This window comes from Kryptolebias marmoratus, linkage group LG8, assembly GCF_001649575.2.
Source record: "Kryptolebias marmoratus isolate JLee-2015 linkage group LG8, ASM164957v2, whole genome shotgun sequence".
Taxonomy (NCBI): Eukaryota; Metazoa; Chordata; class Actinopteri; order Cyprinodontiformes; family Rivulidae; genus Kryptolebias; species Kryptolebias marmoratus.
This window is the reverse complement of record NC_051437.1, coordinates 9093964-9116446: the sequence shown is the minus strand read 5'-3', so window position 1 is coordinate 9116446 and position 22483 is coordinate 9093964. Positions and strand designations below refer to the sequence as shown.

The 22483-nt window shown below is 41.3% G+C and overlaps 1 protein-coding gene across 4 annotated transcripts in view; it reads right to left on the bottom strand.

Annotated features, from left to right (window-relative positions):
• Nucleotides 1-22340, bottom strand: part of LOC108232106 (membrane-associated guanylate kinase, WW and PDZ domain-containing protein 1) — a 43553-nt gene extending 21213 nt beyond the window's left edge. The window contains exons 1-3 of one of the 4 annotated variants that reach the window (XM_017409693.3): nucleotides 21941-22340; nucleotides 7186-7475; nucleotides 4247-4363 (exon numbers count right to left, since the gene is read on the bottom strand). In XM_017409693.3, the coding sequence (XP_017265182.1) occupies nucleotides 4247-4363; nucleotides 7186-7465 (397 nt within the window). In that variant the 5' untranslated portion in view covers nucleotides 7466-7475; nucleotides 21941-22340. Of the gene's footprint in view, nucleotides 1-4246; nucleotides 4364-7185; nucleotides 7476-21326; nucleotides 21706-21940 lie in introns of those variants that run through there. The other 3 variants (XM_025004495.2, XM_025004496.2, XM_017409692.3) reach the window with 3 other exon arrangements.
• Between the last annotated feature and the right edge of the window lie 143 nt (nucleotides 22341-22483).

Genomic DNA, 22483 nt, shown 5'->3' with positions numbered 1-22483 from the left:
ATTTATCAGTTAATCAAAGCCTTTCCCTCCCATCAGGGCTCATCAATCTGAGCTCAGTGTTTAAACAAACTGCAGGTCAGCAAGCTATAAATAGTCCAGGTCTGCATCAATTTGACAAATGATGCAAAAATAATTCAAAAGGAAACAAGCTAATGATTGCACGCAGGTTGGGGAGATTAAAAACAAAATTGCAGAAAGCACTAATTCAATGAGACACAAATAAAAACTACATTAATTAGTAATTACAGTATTTTCATTTTATCAGCAGAGCTTCCACCCACAAACCAAAATTTCCCCTTTCGTATGAAGCTAACAGGCATTTACTGAGACACCTTTATTACAAACCGATCAATAAGAACTGAATGAAACATTAATGAGGCGCTGAGAAAGTCTTAAAGTTGTTCTATCACCATTCCAAAAGTGGAGCACTCGGTTGATCAACAATCTGTCATCATAATTGAATCAGGTTGACCTTGGCCCGAGAGTCTAAACCACGGCAGGAGAAGCTTTCTGCACAAGACAAAACCACTTTCTTTTGTTTTAACTCAAACCTCAGATCTCCACACAATTAAACACAAGTACAAGCATGCAGCGTATATCACTTTTATGTTTCTCATTAAACTACTCGAGGAATTCTAATTTGCAAACGAGAACAGAGCCCCCCTCCTCCCATTCTGACCTTGAAGTCATTTCTGTCCACAGACAAAAATCACACCAAAGTAAAGACAAATCTCCGTCCTTCCCCTGGAGGACGACGTGTGACGTCTGCCTGTGTGTGTGTGTGTGTGTGTGAGGGGGGTAGCAGCAGAAGGAAGTCACACCCAGCTACCCTATAAAACCTATGATTAATGCACTGCTGTCCTGGAAGCAGCTCTCCCAGCCACAATGACACATGCAGGGCTGCACCGGCATGCACCCACACACAAACGCAGAAAAAAAACACCCCAACAAAACAAAACAAGGGTTCGCACACATTCCTGCCAACTAACACACAGGAGTCGACACCGAACACTGGACAGGCTGTCCATCAGCCTGTCCTCTTCCCACTGCAGCACACAAAGTGTGTTTACTTTACAATCAGCTCTGGCTGTCTGCCTGCTGGTGGAATGCCAGTAGTAAGCCCTGCATTTGTGCCCTGTGTCTCACCAATGTTTCCACATACTCCTTAAAGGTTTCCAATCTGTTGCTTTGTGCTTCAGGCTCACTGGACATTTTTCTCAAGTGGAGACAGACTCTGTGGTTTCAGGTGTTTTCACAGACATGAGAACGTACTCGGCCTTTTGTGCCTGTTTTTCCTCTCTTCCACATAAATGTGGACCTCAAATTCGTTCAGCCTTAGATAAATTAGAGTTCTCTGTGCCTAATTGAAGATCAGATAACAAATGTCCTTGTGACATCTGGCTTGTGTGTAATTCTTCTTCTCCTCCCCTCAGGGCGCACAGTATCTCTCCAGCTGATACAATGCGAGGCAGGGATTCATTATCTATACAACCTCCTCGGAGATAAATATATATATAAATATATATGACATGTCAGCGGGGAGACAGAATGGATTATTGACATCTTCTTCTTCCCCGCCTGTCCCTGTAGGCACCGCACACTGATCCCCTGGAACATGGGTGAGAGAGGGATTGAAGAAGGTAATTACACAGAATTCTGTATCAACACCCAGAGAGAGAGCTGTCTGTCAGGATCGCTGCACACAAATAGCAAACAATGGATCATACGGCTGAAAAGGCCACAGACGGTCTGCCTGACATGCTGGAGGGAGCATATTAAATAACTAAATGATGATGTTTCTTATCTGCGAGTCGCTCGGAAGAAAATTAGGGGGGAAAAAAAAAAGTCTTTCATGGAGGAGATGAAGACGCAGCCAGCCTTGAGACCACGACTTTGGCTCTGAATCATTCAAGGGCACGAGTACAAATGCTTAGAATGATTAAACGAAGAAAATAAAAAAAATAGGATGGGAAAGTTGAGGAGGGTCAAGTGAGAGCTGCAGAGCTGCCACAAAATGGTGTAAATGAAGAGACAAAGATGTCATTTACAATCTCTGAAAAAAAGCTGACTAATTTAAAATGGTTTGTCATAAAAGGACCAGACAGCATGAATACTGCTGTTCGTACACAGAGAGCACCCTGTCTGCCTCAGTATTAACACACAGGTCTATTAGACTGCTGCCACCCCCTCCTCCACTTTGTCTCTCATAGACATTAGCTTTTAATTTAATTTGCCCCACCAGATTATTGATAGTGTAGCCTCCATTTACTTAAACTCTGTCATTCATTTCCATTTTTATGCACTGTTCTCCTAACTGAGCCTCTGTAATGTAATGACCTGCATCAGTGCCAGCTTCTGTATCAAAGAATATTGTCTCTTCAAAATAATCCCAAGACTGAAACACTCTAAATGGCCCTGCGGTACAAGCCGCATTTTTGCAGGATTAAAAAGTAATGATGCCATGTGATAAACAATCGACCTCCTTACCGTAAAACCAACTTGAAAAACTTAAACTGAGGCTAATTGATTGTAACGTCAAGAAATTCAGAGTTACAAAACAGCACAAAACAATAAGAAATGCTACAAAGGAAGCAGGAAGAACATACTTCTGGTCCTGAAGGGGGCCACAATGAGCCACTGATGAAACCTCCTCAGCTTTAGGTTCCTGTTTCACACAGCTGCCTCCTTCAGGAAAAGAACAAAACAATGCGAGGGAGACGAGAAAAGCTCCTGCAGTCTGAAACAAAAAGTGACGGTTCCAGAGCCGTCTTTTGGGCTCAGACGTGCACGCGTGCTCTTGTGTCAGCATGTGAACAACAGCATGTTACTGTGTCATCTTCAGGAGATCAGGGGGATTACACACCCAGGGGCTGAGCCTGCCTTGTTGTCACCCTTTGCTAAATTAAAGCAGCCAGACATGGGAGGAAGTTTGCAAAGTTTGGCAACACTAGAATAAAGGCATCCAATGGAGCATTAAATATGTTATAACTTATCAATATTTCAAATCCGTGCACTGTTTCCTGACAGCAACTTTTAACACCATCCCTAGCTAACATTTTATCTCTAAGAGTTTGTAAATATCAACCCACTGTGATGATAGCATTTCTGAGCTTGGATGCTAGCTCAGGAGACTCAGTCTGTCTGCAGCTTGTAGATGGCCGGTACAGAAATAGTAGAGCTTAAACGGGCTAAAACTGCAATTACACTTCAACCTGATGTCCTGAGAGACACAATTTAGCTCTCTTACACAATCTTGTGAGAGCCCTGAACTGTCCTTTGTTCTGTCAGTGAGTGCGATGTGTGGTTGTAGTGGCAGACTGTGCCATTTGACCTACTTCTTGGACTAAAGGAGAGATTAGCAACAGCTTCTCACTCCCACCACAAGGTTAAGACACACACACACACACACGCCGCAAGGTTGGCGTCCTCCACATCACCTACTGAATGAAAATTCTTTAAAAAGAAAAAATAATAATAAAGAAAGGCAGAAAACTGCGACGAGAATGCAGGTTTTGACTCAGAATATTTGGCTGATTTATCCTCCAGTGACGTCATGATGTAGAGGATTAAGTTAGCAACAGATGTACGACTACTCGCTGCGTTTGGCTGCCGCTGCGCTGGCTTTTATTCAAAACAATCAAAATAAAACGGCCTGTGCGGACTGAAAAAAGGAGAACCTGTTACACGCAGATTTACTACCATCCTGCCCAGTCCCACATCCTGCAGCACCGTGCTGTGGACTCCAGGTACCATTCTGACACACAAAATAAACAAAGTGTTGTGGCAATACATACTCTCCTGATGTCAAGTACATTTTTTTTCTGTCAGTGCTTTCTCGCTCACTGATATTTGACATAAGCTGTTTAAGTCTGATAATTGACCTCCCTATATGCAAAGTTTTTGTAATTCTGTAAATGAAATCACCAAGTGCAAACTTGCACCGACACAAGGAAGTGTGGAAAGCAGCTCTGCACGTTTAAACGCTAATTAACACCAGGATCTTCGCACGACGGCAACAGGAGATATGTTGTCACAGAATTAATGAGGTTGGTAATGAACAAAAAAAGATATGCTTCAGTGAATTATTAATAAAAGCCCGGTGGCAGTAAAAATCCTAATAAACATGGAATGTATGGCAAATGACACAAGAGGTGTAAATGCATGCAGAGGAGACTTAAAGGACATGAAGAGACACACAAAGACATGAGATCGGTAGTGATGTAATGGTTTTTAAAAAGAGACTTACAGGGCACAGCTCGGAGGTAGAGGTTCTCTCTGATGACCTGCTGAAGCTGGCTGTCCACTGAGCCGGGTGTGAAGCACTTACTCAGATATAACCTGAGATCCTTGCACAATGTGGAGCCTGAGGGGAGGGCAAACAAAACAAGGATGACACGAGGAGGAGGAACCACACAACATAGACAAGAGGAAGAAAGGAGCAAACAGAAAGCCGCTTAAGGCGCGCAATCACATTTAAATATGTATGCAGGAATAATCTTTACTCCTGCCGGGCTGATTAAACTCATTACTTTACAACACAGTCCCTCACATTGACAGATTACTAGATCCCGACTATAAAAAGCCCCACTCGAATATACATGTAAGATACCGAGGTTAACTGTGGCAGAAGTAGAAGTTGCTGCTGATCACCAGGACTCCGTTTCCCCTCTGTGATCTCTTAATATCATCTCAAGTGCTTTATGGTCTCTGTTGACAGGCTGCTTGCTGTTATTGATGGGCTGAGGATATCTTGTCACCCTGACAGACGAGGACTCTGTCGGTGCTTCCCCTGCAGGCTGCCGTTTAGCTGTCTACGTCCCTGACATGCCTGCACCGCCACCACTGTCTGTTACAGTGCACCCACTCAGCAGCACACTGGACTTGCTGTGCTTTGAACAAAACTGTATGAATGTATGATCATGAGCAGTTAGCTGTATGTAAAGATGTCTGGATGCACACAGCCGCATAGGCTGTAAAGGACAAAAAATGAATCTCGCCTGTTGCCTTTTGTTCATTGAGACAGCTGCTGCGTTAAGAGCAAAAATGAGCTCTTGAGCTGAATGAGCCCAACAGTGCTTGGATTATGTGATAATTTTACAAATTCTGCAAACGTAAGAAGGATGATAGTAAAGAAGAACATCTGGGGCTCTGCTGTCATAAAGCTACTTCTGCGGAATCACTGCTCTTTGTGCTTCCTGCGTCTGGGGAAAGCAGCTTGGTGTCCTTATTTGAAAGCTGGGGCAGAGGGAGTAGTAGTAGTAGTAGTAGTTTTAGGAAAGAGTGGGAGGAGGAGGTGTGCTACAGCAACGCAGAGCAACAACACATCCATCACTGTCCACGCTGCGTGCAGTCAAGCTGCCCAGGGAGGCCCAGAAAGACTTCAGAGTTGATAATGGATCTACCAGCAGCAGAACTATTGGGAGCAAAGGTCCCCATTTAAACCCCTGTGGCCAAATCAGCAATCAATCCAGCCAGAAAGGCCACCAGGAGCCATAATAAGGTGACACTCGGCTGACATATTCCCCTGTTCAGAAACCAACAACGATATCCTCGTCACAGAGCCAGGGCCTCCTGGGGTCGACAGAAAACCATATTGACACAATCTTGTCATGTGTCACCAGCAGTGTGAACACTACATCAAACAGTTCACTTCATGTACAAAGACTAAACAATGAATATAAGTCAGCGTCTGAAAGCTATGAGCTGCAGGTTTAGCCAGTGAGAGCAGAGAGGCTTACTGAGCCAGAGTTTAAGGATCGAGACTTCGGCGTAACACTGTCTGGGTGGAGACTGATCAAACATCTGCAACAGATAAAACGCTCTGAAGCACATGAAACTCTGTTTATACTAGAAAGTAATGATTTATTTCCTTTAAGTTAGATAGTTTGGCTTTGTAATAAAATCATACATTTTTGTAAAATAACTTCTAAAAGGTAATAATACTCAAAATATTCCTAAAATAATCTCAAAAAAGAACAGGGAACTTCAATGTATTGCCTTCTAAAAATACCAAAAAGCTTATTTAAAATAATTAGATTGGCAAAGAGATGTGGTATGAAATATTAATGATAATATCAATAATAATATCAATAATATATTAGTATATATTCTAAAAATAATAGCTTAGTATTTTAACGGATGTTAAACTTGATTCGGAAACTAAATTTTTAAAATAAGCAAACACTTTCTCTAAATAAGGATTTAATTTTCCAGATAATAACATTTATTTGGAAAATAATCACTTTGTGTATCAATACAAAGAAGATTTCTTTGAATAGATAAAACTTCCTACAAAAATAAAACTTGAATGTAACAATAATAATAATAAAAACATTTCATAGTAAAGACTTTTCCTAATATAGAACAATCTCCCAATCTACTACTTAGTAGCTATAAATATAAAAAAACTCAAAATACTGACTGAATATGTTTAAAAAATTAAAAACATTTTCAAAATACTGATTTAATGTCTCTAGATATTGACAAGCAATTTCCACAAGAATGATGTTTTACCCTAAAATAACAACATGAATTTAAAAAATGAGTATATTTCTACAAATTTTCTCTGAATAATGGCTATCCTGTTCAAAATCACACAGAATTTAACTCAGGGATCACAAGAATCGGACCGGGGTCTTCATCGATCTGTGTCAAAGTAGCTGACCCCACTGAGCTTCTGATCTCTGTATTTGACCTCATGTCTGAGGTTTTACAGCAGCTGTGATGTAAAACGTTGAGATGTCAACATGTCTGCAGAATTGAAATACTTAAAATCTTAAAACAAATAAAATATCTTAAAATAATGACAAACATTTTTTTTAAAAAGTATTTTTTAATAAAAGACAAAAAATCTCACACTCATGTGTAAAACTAGGTCAAATTTATTAAAAACATGCCCAAATAATATTGTAGTATCCTAAAACAATGAGAACTGTTTAAGAGGGAGAAACATGTTCAGTATAGAAACTCAACCAAAATGTTTTTCTGCCAAAACTAATCTAAAATAAAAATCTACAAGAATCTTTCTGAAAATAAATCAATTTCCTTCCTTCCTCCTGCCTACCTTTACATATTTTTAGTTTGAGATTCAAAGCCAGTATTTTAGTAAAATAACCTTAATTTGATGCCATAATCTGAAAACAGCTACTGAAGTACAACAGATTAAAGTTCCCTGGTGAGTCATACCTGGAGACACAGTTTTGATACGGACTGGGTGAAGGCAGGAGTTGAGGACTCCTCGGACATCTCCTAACGTCATGCCTAGCACCGGGGTTCCCCCAATCTCCAGGATGATGTCACCCACTGTGAGGCTGCCGCCTGGAGCCGACGTGATGAAGGGAAACTCGCCATAATCTGCCCCCCCACCAACAGAGATCCCCAGCTCTCCTGACGCACCAAGCGAGGGGACGAAGGTGTCCTGCACATTGGAACGCCAGTGCAGCTTCTTCACCGCCGTCTTAGACATGGCAAACGAGCTGCAGAGAAAACAAAACAGGAATGCAAGGTGAGCAGAAGGTATGAGACAGAAAAAAAGAGAAAAAAAACTGTCAATTACATAACAAGCAAGGGAAATAACCTGTGACTTTATGTAACTTAACCGTTGCCAGCAGTCAGAGGCTTTAGTCTGGGGAGATGCAGTGTTTTTCACATCAGAATGTGTAAAAGTCATGAATAATTCCAGCTTCCTGTGTCAGGGCGCTCTAGTCAAACGGATGGCAACTTGAAATTCAGGAATAACATCGCATGGGAACCGTACCTTTTTGTTTTATGCAAACACATCGCGGACTCAACGACATGCACTGGAGCCACCAGAATCAGACATGTCCCTCATGTTCACCGCGCTTCCAGGCCAACGTTATGTTTACGTGTAAACAGACAGCACAGGTGTTGGTGTGCATTCCAGCACTCGGTCACATGGGAAAATAGCACTGCATGAACGCATGCACGCACATTCTGACAGGCAAGCCAAGAACCGGAGCGCCCATGACTCAAACACTTGAGCAAGTTCCACTAAAATGTGCAGTAATGCCAGAAAGATAGAAGTGGCAAAATAAGTATGTTTCTTTTTATTGCAAAGTACTGACAGATTATGTGAGCTGAAACACCGTAAGTGATGGCAGAGCTCCTCTAACTAATTAGAAGGAGAGACATTATAGGACAAAGTAACTGAAAAGTTGAAGCTTTTGTGGTAAAAAAAAAAAAAATAAATAATAAAAAAAAGCTTCCCGAGGAGCAGATGTGAGCGTGAGAGGCTAAGGATGGAGCTGACACGGTGAAGATTTGTTTGAGACGACCCTGATGTGACAGCTGGGATGCAAACCAACAGCCGATGTTCCCGTGACGTGATCAGAGCAGCGCTGTCACCTGAACACGCGGGACGACAGGAACAAACATGCATCAGCATCAAAAAGACAAACACGACACGTCAAGTAAAAGACAAAGGAGATCAATGTGGGAATAATGAAAATGAAAAACAAAAACAACAACAAATAAAATACTGATGAGGCAAAAAGCAGAGCGTTTAGTTGAGGAAGCCATCATAGTCATCAGAGGGGGCTTTAGTAATTTTGGGGCCCAGGGCAAAACACAAGCATGGGGCCCTCCACTTCACTACCATATCATTATTTTTCAATCCATATTCAACTAAAACCTCCTTGTTTACGACTGTTTATTTTTACATGTAAGTCTCACCTGCCAGGTTGTTTAGAGCTGCAATAAGACTATCAGGCTCCTGGGTCGTCCTAGGATGTTTTAAGTGAAGGTAACCGAACTTTGTTTTGATTCCTGAAGACGATTGGCTTCTCATCAGAGGAGTTTGACTCAAACTGAACTGACTCAGGACAAACTACCTGTTGCTGCTAATGCTACCTTTTGGTCGCCTCGGAAATCAGAACTCGAACCTGGGAAGAGCGTAACGTTCCAGATGCAACTCAGAAAACCAAACTTGTGCAAACTGTTGTGCTCGGTGACCTCGCTAACTATTATTAGCAATGCATGCCAAAATCAATGTTTCCCTATGTGTTGTTGCAACATGTTTTCTAATAGAGGCAGTACAGTACTGTATATGTGACTATAACAATGAGGTTTTTTTTATGTTTGTTGGTTTAGTTTGTGTTCCCCTGTTTTAGAATTTAGTTTCTTGCTTATCAGTGTGTTTCAGTGTTTATTTCTGCTGGTGTTTTTCTGTTTTCCTGCTCATTGTTTCCCCTGTAGCGTTTAACACACACACCTGTACCTCATCTGCAATCAGTGCACCTGTTCTCAGTTACTAATCACCCCCCTCGGTGGATATAAGCTCCATGGTTTTACTTTTCCTTGTCACAGCCTGAAGTTCTCTGCTCAGTTTTTGTTTGTGGGTCACCTACTGGTTTGAGTTTTGTTTTGATTTATTAAAAACCTTTTAGATTGAAACCTGCCTGCCTGTAGCCTGGCTTACACCCTTGTGTTCTAATAAGCCAACAACAATTACAGTGACGGGTCTACACTTCTGACAGAAGGGAAATTAAACTTTATTACTGCAGCTATTATGACTTTTTATGCGCGAGACATCCATGTTGGATTTTGAGGTCATAGACGGTCGGGAATCTGACCGAGTTGGTGTTCTAACTTTGTTAGCATGCTAATGCTAATGTAAGTGCTCCAAGCAACATTTTCTTGTAGCTTTTTAATAGGATTTGTGTTGTCAGTTGAAGTAAAAAAAAAGCCTTTTTATCTTTGGTAGTTTTGCCAAAAATAAAAAAAATAATTTAACTCCTCTCTTCTTCTCCATTATGGCAGCAAACACCACTGTTTGTTTACATCCATAGAGCGACTATGAAACAATCCAATGCTCTAATGGGTAAAGATGTATTTTTCTGTTTAGCATGCTAAAGTTATTTTAGACTATCTTTTAAAAACACATTTAATACATTTTAGTAATCAAATAAATTATGTGGTATTTTTAAAGGCCCCTCGTATCTTGAGGTTTTGCCTACCTTTGCCTAATGCTAAGCCTGCCATTTATGGGGGACTGTGTCCAAGAATAGCCAAAATATCTTTTTATATACTGAAATAAGTAAAGACTTTTTTTCCTAGAAGCAGCACTTGCTAAGCTGTGAGATGCAATCATTTGTGTTGGTGTGCCAAACAAATGTCTTCTCCTATGGCGACCCTTGAGGGGTGGGAACAACATGTCCTCTAATGCCTGCAGCACTAAGCTCAGCCCTACCAAAGTCCTGGTTTTTGTACCCCGACAGAGAATACCTAAATAAGTTAGATTCCACAAGAACAAGATATATCTAATCCTTTCCACTAACCTCCTCATTCCCAGTTCGACTGGTCAACTAAATAAGGGAGGCTCTCTGTACAAGCATGGGCAAATGAGGACAAAAGGAAATACTTTTAAAAGCAAAATCGTGTTAAAATGAAAAATGAATTGTTTGCGCTTTTATCCTGCGCAGCTAGTGAAGTGAAAGGAGAGAAAGAAGCAAAGCACAAAGGTCAGAGTGAGATCGAGAGGCGTTGCACAGCCTGAGGTTGGCAAAACACTCATTGTTTGACCTTGCAGGAGTGCAGCTCAGGGGGAAAAACAAAAAAAAAGAAAAAGCTGAAAAACCGTTCAGGTTTTGCAACATCAGGACCCCTCTGCCTTACAGTATCTTATCACAGACAACTGCTGTCACTGTTCTTTTACCACATTTGAATAAACACAATTAAGTAAGTTCATTTTTTTGTTTATTTCAGCATAAAATGAAGTAAATCGTGTCATTTTTGCCACACCGTGGCCCCATTTCCCTCCTCATCTACCCCACTGTGAAACCTTCTGCAGGAACATTGTCAACCTGCTCCCCCAAAGCCCAGCCAGCCATCTGCCATTAAAAAAAAACCCACTAGACTTATGTGTGTTGTGACAAGAAAATAAAAGCAAAAGGAACTTTTACCATGTAACATTACCCAACGTATTCCCATGAGCGTCAGTCTTTAAAATAATTCTATAATCCAGTTGTCTCTTTGTGTTTTATCTAAATATTTCTCAGAACTTGTCAGCAGTAAAGATTAAAAAGCTAAAAATAAAACTGATAGGTTTGGAGTATTATCCTCTCGGCTGCACAGCGGTATTGTGTGTGTGTCTGCACAGGGAGGCAGAGTGTTTGGCTTGAGATGTGGCTGTTGTCTTGACCTCCTGGGTCTGATGGGGGTTTAATGAGGCACAGCCTGTCAGGGCCGCAGACGCCTGGACTCGTCCTGCTGCAGACTCACGCCCAGACGTTGCTTCACTCCGTCTCTCTGCTGCTGCTGATGCTGAGGCCACACGCCGGCCCCGCACGCTCATTTCATCAGTGTCCAGTAAACACACAACTCTGGGCTGTCATCGAGGCAAGTCAGGAATGTTCCTCCGCAGTTTTGTCCGTTCACACATGTACGCATTTAAATTCTCATCAGCCATTTTCGATAAACGTCGGCTCGCGTTTAAACACATCTGAGATGTAAAGAGAAATTTCTTTAATGACAGCATGCAGCCTTTTAAACCAGTGTGAGGGTAAAATGGTGATCTCATATTCACTGACTCATGCTGCTTCAAATTAAAACAAGATTAAAGATCTACAGCTGTGTGAGCAGCTCTGTGACGTAATACTGACTGCAGGCACAGCAAGGAAAGAAACTAAATGAGCTGAACCTCAGCGTCATTCTTACAATGACAATGATAACAGGCTGACCTTTAGCAGGTGCAATGCTGTGTTCATCTTCAAATCTGTTGACATTTAATTATTATAAATAAAGGGAGGGTTTCATACTGTACGGGTTTTGTCAAACCTTTTTACCTGGTTGCACACAGTCACACAAACGTTCATGAAACTATCGTTTAAACTACACGTGACGTTTGTCAGTGTTTCCTGTTGTTTTAGTTTTTGTTTGTATGTGAACACAGAGAAAAGCACAAAAGCAACAATAAATCAAATATGAGGAAACCAAAGTTTGTTTCCTGTCTGGTCTAAGTTGGTCACAGTTAACAATTAAAAGTAGTAATCCTTGTAAGAACGCTTATCGCCCGACACCTTGCATGCTAAAGTTTAAAACAAAGACACTGTGCGATTTGTTAGTGCTTGGAGGACGTGTTGGGGATGACTCTCAGCTACTACCACATTAAATTTGAGCTCAATGTCTGTAAGATTTATATTTTTGTGTTTGCTAAAGTTGATGAGTTGTGGCAACCATATTGAATCAGGTTGACTCCAAATGTTAATCCGTAAAAGATGTATGCTCAAGTAATATTTTCTAAGAGTTTTGTTAAAATCTGTCTTGTTGTTCATAAGATGTTTTGCTAACAGACAGACACAAAAAGGCAATTACATGATTGTGAGCCTCAAAATATGGGTGACAAATAATTATATGTTGGCTAGTATTTAGGATTATCACGAATATGTTTGTATATTTTTCATAATTGTCTGTATTTACTTTTAAGTACTGCGAACAACAAAGTTACAATATTTTAATGTTGTTTTCCATTATCTAATGTAACTGATTGATTGAGTCAAAAACTGACTGACTGAATCAATTATGTGACTGAAGAACTGCCATGTGTCATTATCTTTTGAAACCGTAAAAAGGTAAACACGTTGCTGTAATAATATTCAGTAAATGGCTGTTTTGTTTTGTTTTATTGCTTAGTAGGCTGATACTATTACAGCAGCACTAAAAAATTATATGAAGAATTTAATTAAATTGTACGAAAAAAGTTTACAGCTTAAGACAAATAAAAACTCAAGTATAAATTTGTACATTTTATAACCCTTGTCCAGACAAGTGTTTTGTAGTATCAGGATTTCTCACATTAATTTACACACGTTGTTTATTCTAACTTTTCTGTTCAGTCAGGTCGATCCACAAAGGGTCTGGTTTTCTGAGTCATGGTAATAAAAATGTATTAAAACCATTTTTATTAAAGCTTGGAAAACATTGAGACCATCTGCATCTGTAAATGGGATTCAACCTGAATACATCCATCCAATATTCTCCATACCTGCTCGTTCCTATTCAGAGTCCGGGGCAGTCAGTGCCTGTTTCTAACAGTCTTTGGGAAACAGGCGGGGTACTCGATTGCTTAATGTCTCCGCGTCTGAAATTTAGATGTCTAGCTTCATTTTTTGTTTTAAGTCTAAATAGTATTGTGAATGTATTCTCAGCCTTTCCTTGGTCTACACCTTTGAATCAGTGAAGAAGATAAAATGTCAGAACGACCTTCTGCTTTTGTTGCTTGCTATTTGTTACAATAAACCAGCAACATGTAGGTAGGTAAAGCTCATCGTTTTTTTTTCCACTCCCAGTCTTTATTGGGAGTGGAAAAAAGTCATCTTATTGGATGTCTGTGTCTAAAGATTTTAGGGCTGGGCTAAGACCCCAATGTTTCAAGACCCTAACACCTCCTCTGGACTTCCCTAATGGTCTCATTGTGCAGCGATGCTCACACGTCATTAGGTGCTATTTTTAAAGTATTTCTTCCATGAAGAAATACATTACATTTTCACAAAAAAACAAACAAACAAATAAAAACAAACCCCATTACATTATTTTCTAGACTGAAAATGAATAACCAGATGTTAGGGAACAAAATGTTCTATCTGGGTCCGTCGTGTTCCTTCTGACTGTAAAAAGGAACAAATTGTTGATTTCAAAACCAAAACTTCAAAAATAAACCATCGCAATGAAAGAAGCTTCTCTTGAAGGAATGCATATCACCCTCCCCCTTGCAAAGTTTTAAAGGATCTCATGCAACCTATTAGGGCTCAGATTACGTGTTGGTGGACGCCTCTCAGGTGTTACCACAACAAATGTCAGCTCAGTGTCTGTAAGCACAGTACTGGGCTGCGATTGTTTGAGACTAGCTGGTGACTCGAAATTGTGAGAAAATGCCTGAATTTTCAATTGCGGTCTCAGTGCCCCCAAGTGACCAGCGGGTTGTGTGGTCATGTTTTGAGCGTCCAATTTTTGAAAATCACAGCCTATTTATGTGTAAAACTTGTAAAACTGCATTCTTGACCATGCACATTATTTTGTTGTCTACCTCCACCCACATCGTACCCACTTCAACCTTACTGGAGTATACCTTTGTACGAAGATGGGCAGATTTGGACCATTTTGGTTTAAAGACCTGGGCATTCAGGGCTGTAGCCTCAGACATTTTCTGTCAGAAGAAGGCTCCCATGCAGATTTCAAAATGCAGCTCTAGAATTTATGGAAACAAAATTTAAAAAAAGGGGTCAAAATGCAAGAATAAAAACTGATTCGTCTGTGGGAACGGAGCGATTATTTTGAGAAAAACAATGATGCATCATTATTTTTTTTAACTGCTTCAAAATTCAAGCAATAAGACTGCAAGTCTCTGTGACTCACTATGAACTATGAACATTTAGAGACATTTTAGAGACTCCCACTGTGGCCATCTTGAATCAGGTTGACTACAAAATAGGCTTTTGAATCTATGATACCTCTAATGATTACTTTCTGGGAGTTTCATTAAAATCTGTCCAGTGGTTTATAAGATATATTGCTAACAGAGACAAACAGACACATGTCAAATTACATGATTGCCCACCTTTCATTGCAATAATAAAGATTCAAAATGGCTGCATCTTAGACAAAGTGTACGTGTGATATTTGTAAAAACCTTGGGCCTGCAAAGCTCAGTTTACTCTGACTGGTTCCACTTGTTTGAACAGACCCAGTTTATTGTTCCAGGTTAGTTTAGCTGAAATTAAGAATTAAAGAATTGGACAGAAATTCAGAGGGCAGCCCCAAGGATAAGGTCAGGGTGCATCGTCATCATTTTTAATTACATTCCAGGAAATAACCAACACAACAGCTTGGTAAGGAAACATAACTATAAAATGACCTTTATGTCTTTGCTGGATCACAAAATGAGATGGAGATAAAATGTGGGACAATTTTTAAGCCAATTTGAAGTATGCTAGTGGTGGACAGAGTGACATTTCCTTTTCTACAGAGGAGTGACTAAAATGTGTGTATGGACTGCATGAATTATACAGTTAAAAACATCCGGTTCTGCAACAAAATATAGGGATTCTAAGATATCTAGCTCTATAAAAAGAATGCTCTATTGAGATTTCTGACCTCTAGGTCAAAAAAGAGCTGACCGAAACAGATCAAATTTCCCTGACTTCCTTTCTAGCGGCGACATGCACAGAATCCTCCCGGCGTTTCACTGAAACTTCAAACCACAGAAAACAGCCCAAACACTCATTTGACTTGTAGTCTCTTCTCAGAAATACCACTTTTTTTTTTTTTTTTTTTTTTAATTTCCACAACATATCTTTGTATTCAGTGAGCATGTTATGCCAGAGGCTATTATGACTCAGTCTATAATACAAACAGCTGAGCCACACAGAGTTTGCTGATTGAAAATAACTCGGCGCTGAACATTCATGCTCCAAATCGCGCGCAGAGTTCTGATTTAATTTACCACAATAATTAATTTTTTTCCACTAAAAGGGGGCTCAAACTGTAATTTAAGTTTACTCTTAAACTTCACAGACGCTGTAATAATAGCTCACGGTGCAGCAGCGGTCCTATGCAATTAAAGTCTTACTGGTGATTAGTCTAAAAAGGCTGCAGTCGTTTTTATCCCTGGCAGCTCATAGTCCTGAGCGGAATATTTTTATTACACGACAAATGAGCTAAGCTGTTATTTCAGGTTGCATCTTGAGGGTGTTCATTTATTGACGTTACAGGGAGGAATTTTGCCACGCAGCTTGATAATTCGAGTCAACCTGACTCGAGGAGGCAAGGACAAGAGGGAATAGCTGCTGACACCGGACCACAGAAATGTCTGGAAGGACCTTCCAGGGGGAATAAAAAAAAAAAAAGCAGCGTGTAAGCAAAACTCATCAATTACGATGGATGAATAATTGAATTGCTCTGTTTAAATTAGTTCCGGCAAGGCTGTAAAAAAAAAAAAAAGGTTTACTTTGACAGATTTATCCAGCAGGTTGAAGTCCAAGGTATACACTCTCATACTGAAAGCATCTTTCTTGACCCCTGTCAGCAAAAAATGTAATATTCATTGAGGGCTCTGCAATTACGCAGATTTTAGATGCAGCGTGACTGAGAGCCTGATTGACTAAATTTCTTTATTTAAAAGGTGTCGGACATAGAAGAAACGTGAATACAGCTACTTTTTTTAAATTAAAGGAGCATTACAGTTCGTTCTTAGTGTTTTTTTTTCCTTATATTTGTCCTAATAGAGCCATCCTGCTTCCATCATCCAGGTCAGTATCAGCCTGCCTGTATCAATACTGTGTGTTTGGCTTTAAGAAGAAAGCTCCAACCGTCAGCTCTCGTGACTCTCCACATGTTCCTGATGCCTATCTAGGTGCCGGCCCTCATCCTCATCAAAGCAGTCTCTCAGCTTGTATCACTCCCTGACATAATCGGCTTTGACCGCAGCAGACAGAAGTTTGGTCAACTTTTTGCAAAGATCAAAAACTTTCTAACACAATCAAGCATTTGCTCTGATTCGTTGGTTTAATTAATTTTTGCTTCCCTCCACATTTTTAATTGTTTATGTCCCAAAATATTGTTTTGCATGAAGTAAGCAGCATAGTATATGTTTATAAAAGCATGTGTGGAGCTTTGGCCTTCCTCTGTCATCCACCGTTTGTTTCTGCTCTGAATGAAGTCTACGGTAGTGAAACAAACCTGTTCAATTAGCTCAGCTACAATGCTCCGTGGATTTATGTAAGCTTACTTTGTATTTTATGCCTGCACAGTGAGAGCCAGCAAAGGGAATAAATAGCTGTCCTCCCTAAATGTGGATTTTGGGAGATATTGATGGACTGACTGTGTGTTCTGTCAGCACGAATGTGACCAGCATGTTTAAGGATCCATTTGTTGTTCTCTCAGTGAACACCGGCATTGAATAAACAAATGAAAAGGCAGAGGGTCTATTTTATTTTTTGTCTGAAGAGAGCAATTCAAACTTATTACTTCCAATGGTTACAGAACAAAAGTGACGCCGGTTCATCTACCCATTAACTAACAAACCATTTGAGCTCCTAATCAAACGGTCTGTTGATTAAACCAAACAAGAGATTTGGCTTACTAAAGCTGTGTTTGAGATTTTTAATTACTTTTGCTATTTTCAACAGATAAACAAAAGTGGAGTTGCGCAGATATCAGAAAAGCAGATAGTTTCTAATAATTTTGCACTAATATCAATATAAGCACTAGGTTTTTTTTACTGGATTAAAGGGACCATCAAATCTCTCAGGTAATGGGCTTCTTGCTTCAGGCTAAGCCCTCCCCTCTTTCACACTGGATGACGACACCGCTGGCCTCGTGTTTTTAGGCTACTATCATGATCCCGATAAGGTCATGGAAATAGTCTGGCACAGATGTGACACCCAAGGCAGAAGCTTGCCAGGACAGGCGCAGTGATCGTGGTGAGTGGGGGCAGGAGAGCATCTTTGGGATGGTAAAAACAGCGAGAAAAGAACTATTAGGCAAATCCTAAGAGCGTAGCAGCACCGTGATTGCCTTTTCCAAATTTATCATCCTAAAAAGTCATGAAGAGTGCAGCGGGGTCGTCACGTTCTGTGAAGAAGGCTTTATGAAGACTAACGTGCAGAGGAATGCTTTTAAAATGCTAAACTAATACAACACATCCAGTATTAATTACAGTTTTCCAAATAAAACTAAAAATTAAGGCTATTTTTTCCAGGCGGTTGGGGTTGTGTCATATTGAAGTCTTTAATGTCTAAGTTGGCATCTGGTATTCCTACTTTTGTTCAATAAAGTTTAAGAACTTGTCATGAACGGGGTGGAAGGAGGCGAACCCTGAGCGCAGACTCATGTTGGTAAAAAAACTAAATTTATTTTGAAATAAAAGGCAAACCCAAAACAAAGGCTGACGTGGCAGCAAAATCTAAACTAAATACAAAAACATTAACTAAACAAAACATGAACAGACCTGTGACCAGAGATTAACCAAAGGGAGACGAGGAGGCACGAGCAAACAGGGAGGACGGCACATCAGGGAGGCAAAGAATGACAATGAACCAGCAGCTAGTGAGAGAAGTGACTGGGTTTTAAAGGCAGAGGGTGATTAGTGGAAGTGGGCACAGGTGAGATGATTAAGGAGCTAGAGGCAGGTGTAGATGGGTGAGAATGGGGAAGAGAGAGAGAGTGACTGAGGTAAAGTGAATGTTGGCTGAGGCACAGGGAAGAGACAAAACACAAACAATAAACTATAACTGAAACATGAAGACAAAACATAATTCCAAAACTCAGATTCTAACAGAACTATGCAATCAAAATAATAAAACTATACCTAAAGTTTCCTTTAAAATCCTTCATTTTTACCAATGTTATTTTAGTTGAAATAACAAATGTCCATTTAGTAGTTAGAAACTTAACAGCCACTTTATTTGATGGTAGAAAAAGTCATAATTTTAATATTCCTGTTTTTAGTTTGGCCTAATGTTTAACATTATTTCTTTAAAGATTATTAAACTGACAGCAGATTAATTTACCCTAAATAGTTCATTGTTTTAGGATTTAATATTTCGGTCATAAATTTTGAAAACAGCGAACAATTCAAGGTAATATATTTCAAAGTACAAAGATTACATGTTAACTATGCACAGTAACAAGCAAGGTTCCCCTCCAGCTGAAAGCAAAGTATGGTTTTGGAAAAAATGAGGGATATTCAGACTAAAATAATAAAAACATCTTCCACTAATTCCACCTAACACAATGAACAGACTTCCTCGGGTGAATTGAAGTTGTGATGAAGCACTCAGCTCCTAATCCTGCAGCGTCTTCCTCAGGGAGAGTTGAGGGTCAGCCAAGTAAAGCATTTTAAACAAGCAGTGCCCTTAAAATTCAGCTGAATTACACACCGATGGAGGGGCAGACAGACAGAAAACATACACCAGAACTCTCCCGGTTTGGACCTTGCACTCATTTCTGACTTCTCCCCTTCCAACATTTACACTAAACAACAAAGAAGCCTCGCTGCTGCTCGCTCACTTTCAAATCTAGGGCACGCGACTGCTCCACACAAAACAGATAGCGGTGACAGATTTAGAAATAAAAGATTAAACGTGTGTGGGCTGAGAAACACGCTCAAAAGAACTGCCACGGCCGTTTACATTTGCTCCCTGACGCATTTGAAAGGAACTCAATTCGCAAAAAGCAAACAACTACATTTTTTTTTTTTTGCACCCCATTAATCCTAATTCTTCTGCAGAGAATGATTTTATTCAGCTGCTGTAAAAACTGCTCTGATGGTGAACACAGCAAGGGCTGCAGAGGAGACTTAAACATCAACACACACAAACACCTTGCAGGATTTCAGCAGCTCGGTGATGTTCCTCTGAGGGAAACTGTATCTTCAGAGTCACAGGATCAAGGTCAAGGCGTAGGGAGGGGTGTATAAGTGGGGGCGCACTGTGCTGAGTACGCTCCGGTGTTCCTGAAGAACGCCACGATGACAACAGGTCCTCTTTTACTGAACGTGTCGCATTCCTCGCTGCGGTGCCCGATTAGCTCCCATCAGAAGGAAGGGAGCGTTTTAATTAAATGCAGCTGATTGGCTCCTCGACAATCTGATGGATAAGATCGGCAGAGGAGGGCGAGCGGAGAGGAATTAGGCAAATTAAAAGTGGGTGAGACAGAAAACAGAGTCAGCCTGGAAAGAATGCAGAGGAGAATCCACGCAGAAGGTGAAGAAACAGCTGAAACCACAACAGCAAAATGAATAATTCAGAAGTGAGTGAAGGAAAGGTTCAGTTGGCTATAATGAGCCTTTTTGTGAGGTCGTAGTTTTGTAACCTAAGCAGGCCTTCACAGTGTGTGTGTGTGTGTAAGAGAGATACTGCTGATTTAGTGGGGATGGATGAAGGTGACCCTCCTCTGCTCCCGCTGCCTGTCTCACCACCTGATATTGATCCCAGTTGTCCAACTCAGATCTGTCTCAAGGATACGTTCATTGCCTTCTTGACATTTCAAACGTGAACGCTGTGCGACGCACTACGGATCTGGTGCTGGTTCGCCACCTAAGTCCCGGCGAACCACTTCACGAGCGTGGCCCCGCGAACTTGACTGTAGGCGACGAGGACAGAATTTCCCTGAAAGTAAATGAGGGCTGCACTTCTGGCGAGGGCGCGCCGCTGTTGTTTTCACGTCAGTCTGCACACAAAGTGTTGTGGAACTAAGAATAGAGCAGGCTACAACTGCAGAATTCAAATGCAGTGGCCGGGAGCAAAGGTTTGGACCACAGATGGAGGGGGGAATGTGCCTGCGTAGACCTGCACTGTCAAGGGTAAACTGCCTTCCACAAACCACACACACACACACACACACACACACACACACACACACACACACTTTCACCTCACCTTAAAACAGCAGCATGAATATGCATGATGCCAAAGGAAGCAGGAGGTACATAATTAGACAATCAACAACTCCCAGGTGACATGCACTACTACCACAGACAGGAAGTGCGCCTCATTTCATCCTCCCCTCTTGTTAGCAGTGCTGGTGATGGTGGTGGTGAGGTTAAACTTGGGCGGAGGGCTGAAATGAGTGAAAAACACAGACGCAGAAGAAAATCTTATCTCTCAAATCCAGTGCACAACAGCTGCCGAGCTCCTGGATGGGAAGCAAAAAAAAAAAAAAAAAAAAAATGCAAGGACCAGAGCTGCACGTGAGATCTCCCGCTCCCGACGAATTAATGACTCCTATTAGCAGCGCCACCTTGCCTGCACGCGCCCCACAATCGGAGCGTTGCACGCGCTTTGACTCGGGCTCGGGCATCCATCACTTTGCAAACGAGCTCCCCGTGTAGAACTGGGACACACCCTTAAAAAAACAAACAAACAAACAGCAAAAACGGAACACGCGCGCGCTTTCACACGTGCCTGGGCACGTGCACGCACGCACACCTGGCTGAGAACTATTCGAATCCGTCTATTATTCACGGCAAAGAGGGGTGCAGGTGCTCAGAACAAGGGCTTCTGTTTTAGATTTCATCAAGGCAATTTGCGGGGAGGGAGATTGGAAATTCTGAAACGACACAGAGACGGGAGGACGAAACTCTCAGCCTGAGCACACAAACATGACCACCAGCTGGATGAGAAACTTCATCTATTAGAATTAACAGTCTCATAATAAACCTTATATTGTTTACTCTCTGTCCCACAAACTCGCACACACACATGCTGTCAGTCAACTACCCCCCCCCCCCTCTCTCTCTCTTGCAGACACACACACATTTAGATTAGTCCCAGCAGATTCTCAGATTTCTCACATTTAGGCACAATACTAACCTGCCTTGCCGCTGACACACACACATTCTCTTCAAGCAGTTCAGCCTTTCAAAGAGGATCCGTTTGAACGCGTCTATATACATTGACCCTGCTGAGGTTAAAGGAGAAGCCAGCACTTTAAAATAATATATATAAAAATAATAAAACAACAAAGCAGCAGCCAGCAGCAGCAGCAGGAGCCCCCGGAGCCTCAGCCCGATGAAACGCAGCGATGAAGGAGATGCAATCACCGCAGCCGAGCCCGCAGAAAGTCGGAGCCGATCTGCACGGCTGACGGGATGTTCGGACACTAGTGATGCTCTGAGAGCTGTGGTGATCTCGTGGAGAGCGAGAGAGAGCGGAGAGCGAGGGAGAATCACACACACACACACAGGGAGAGACGCACACACACACACACACACACACTATCGGCGGTTGATCATTTTTTTAGCAGCTGCTGCACCGCTGTGAACTAAAAAAAAAAAGAAAAGGAAAAGAAGAAGAAGAAGCGTGGAGGGTGGATGGCTGTGGTCAAAACGAGCTATTTTAACTTGTGCCAAGTGGTCCCCCCTCCTCCTCGCCACACACACACACACACACACACTTTAAAGAACAATAAATTGAGAATTTCTTACCTCCATGTTCCCTCTCTGCTCGTCAGATCCTTCCTTCCATCCTCCTTTCACCATCACATAGACGCGCGCGACCCGGGGCAGTACACACATTAATGTCGGTCTGACCAACTATAGGTGTCATTGAACTCCAGGGAAGGTGCTGCCGGAGTTGAAGCCTCGCCTGAGGAAAAGATAGAAGAAAAAGAAAAAGAAAAAAAGAGAATGCTCATGTTCCTGGCATGTTTGCGCAGAAAGAAGCGGCGGTGCGTGGGGAAATGAGAAGGTTAAGCTGAGAAGTTGAGGAGCACAGAGGGGAGGAGAGTAAAGGAGTTCAAAGTACCTCCCACACAGGTTCCTGAGACCTACCTGCATCAGCAGCTGCACTTTTCAGCCAGCATGTTAAAGGCGTGAGAACCAAAGACGAACAGAAGCTTATCCGCGAAAAAGCACGACACAACTTAAAAAAATATTTTCCAAAAATGTAAAGAACTGACGTAATTGCAATTACAGACTACTTAACTGTTTCTGCTTTGAGTAACTTAAAATATTTCTATATATTTTATG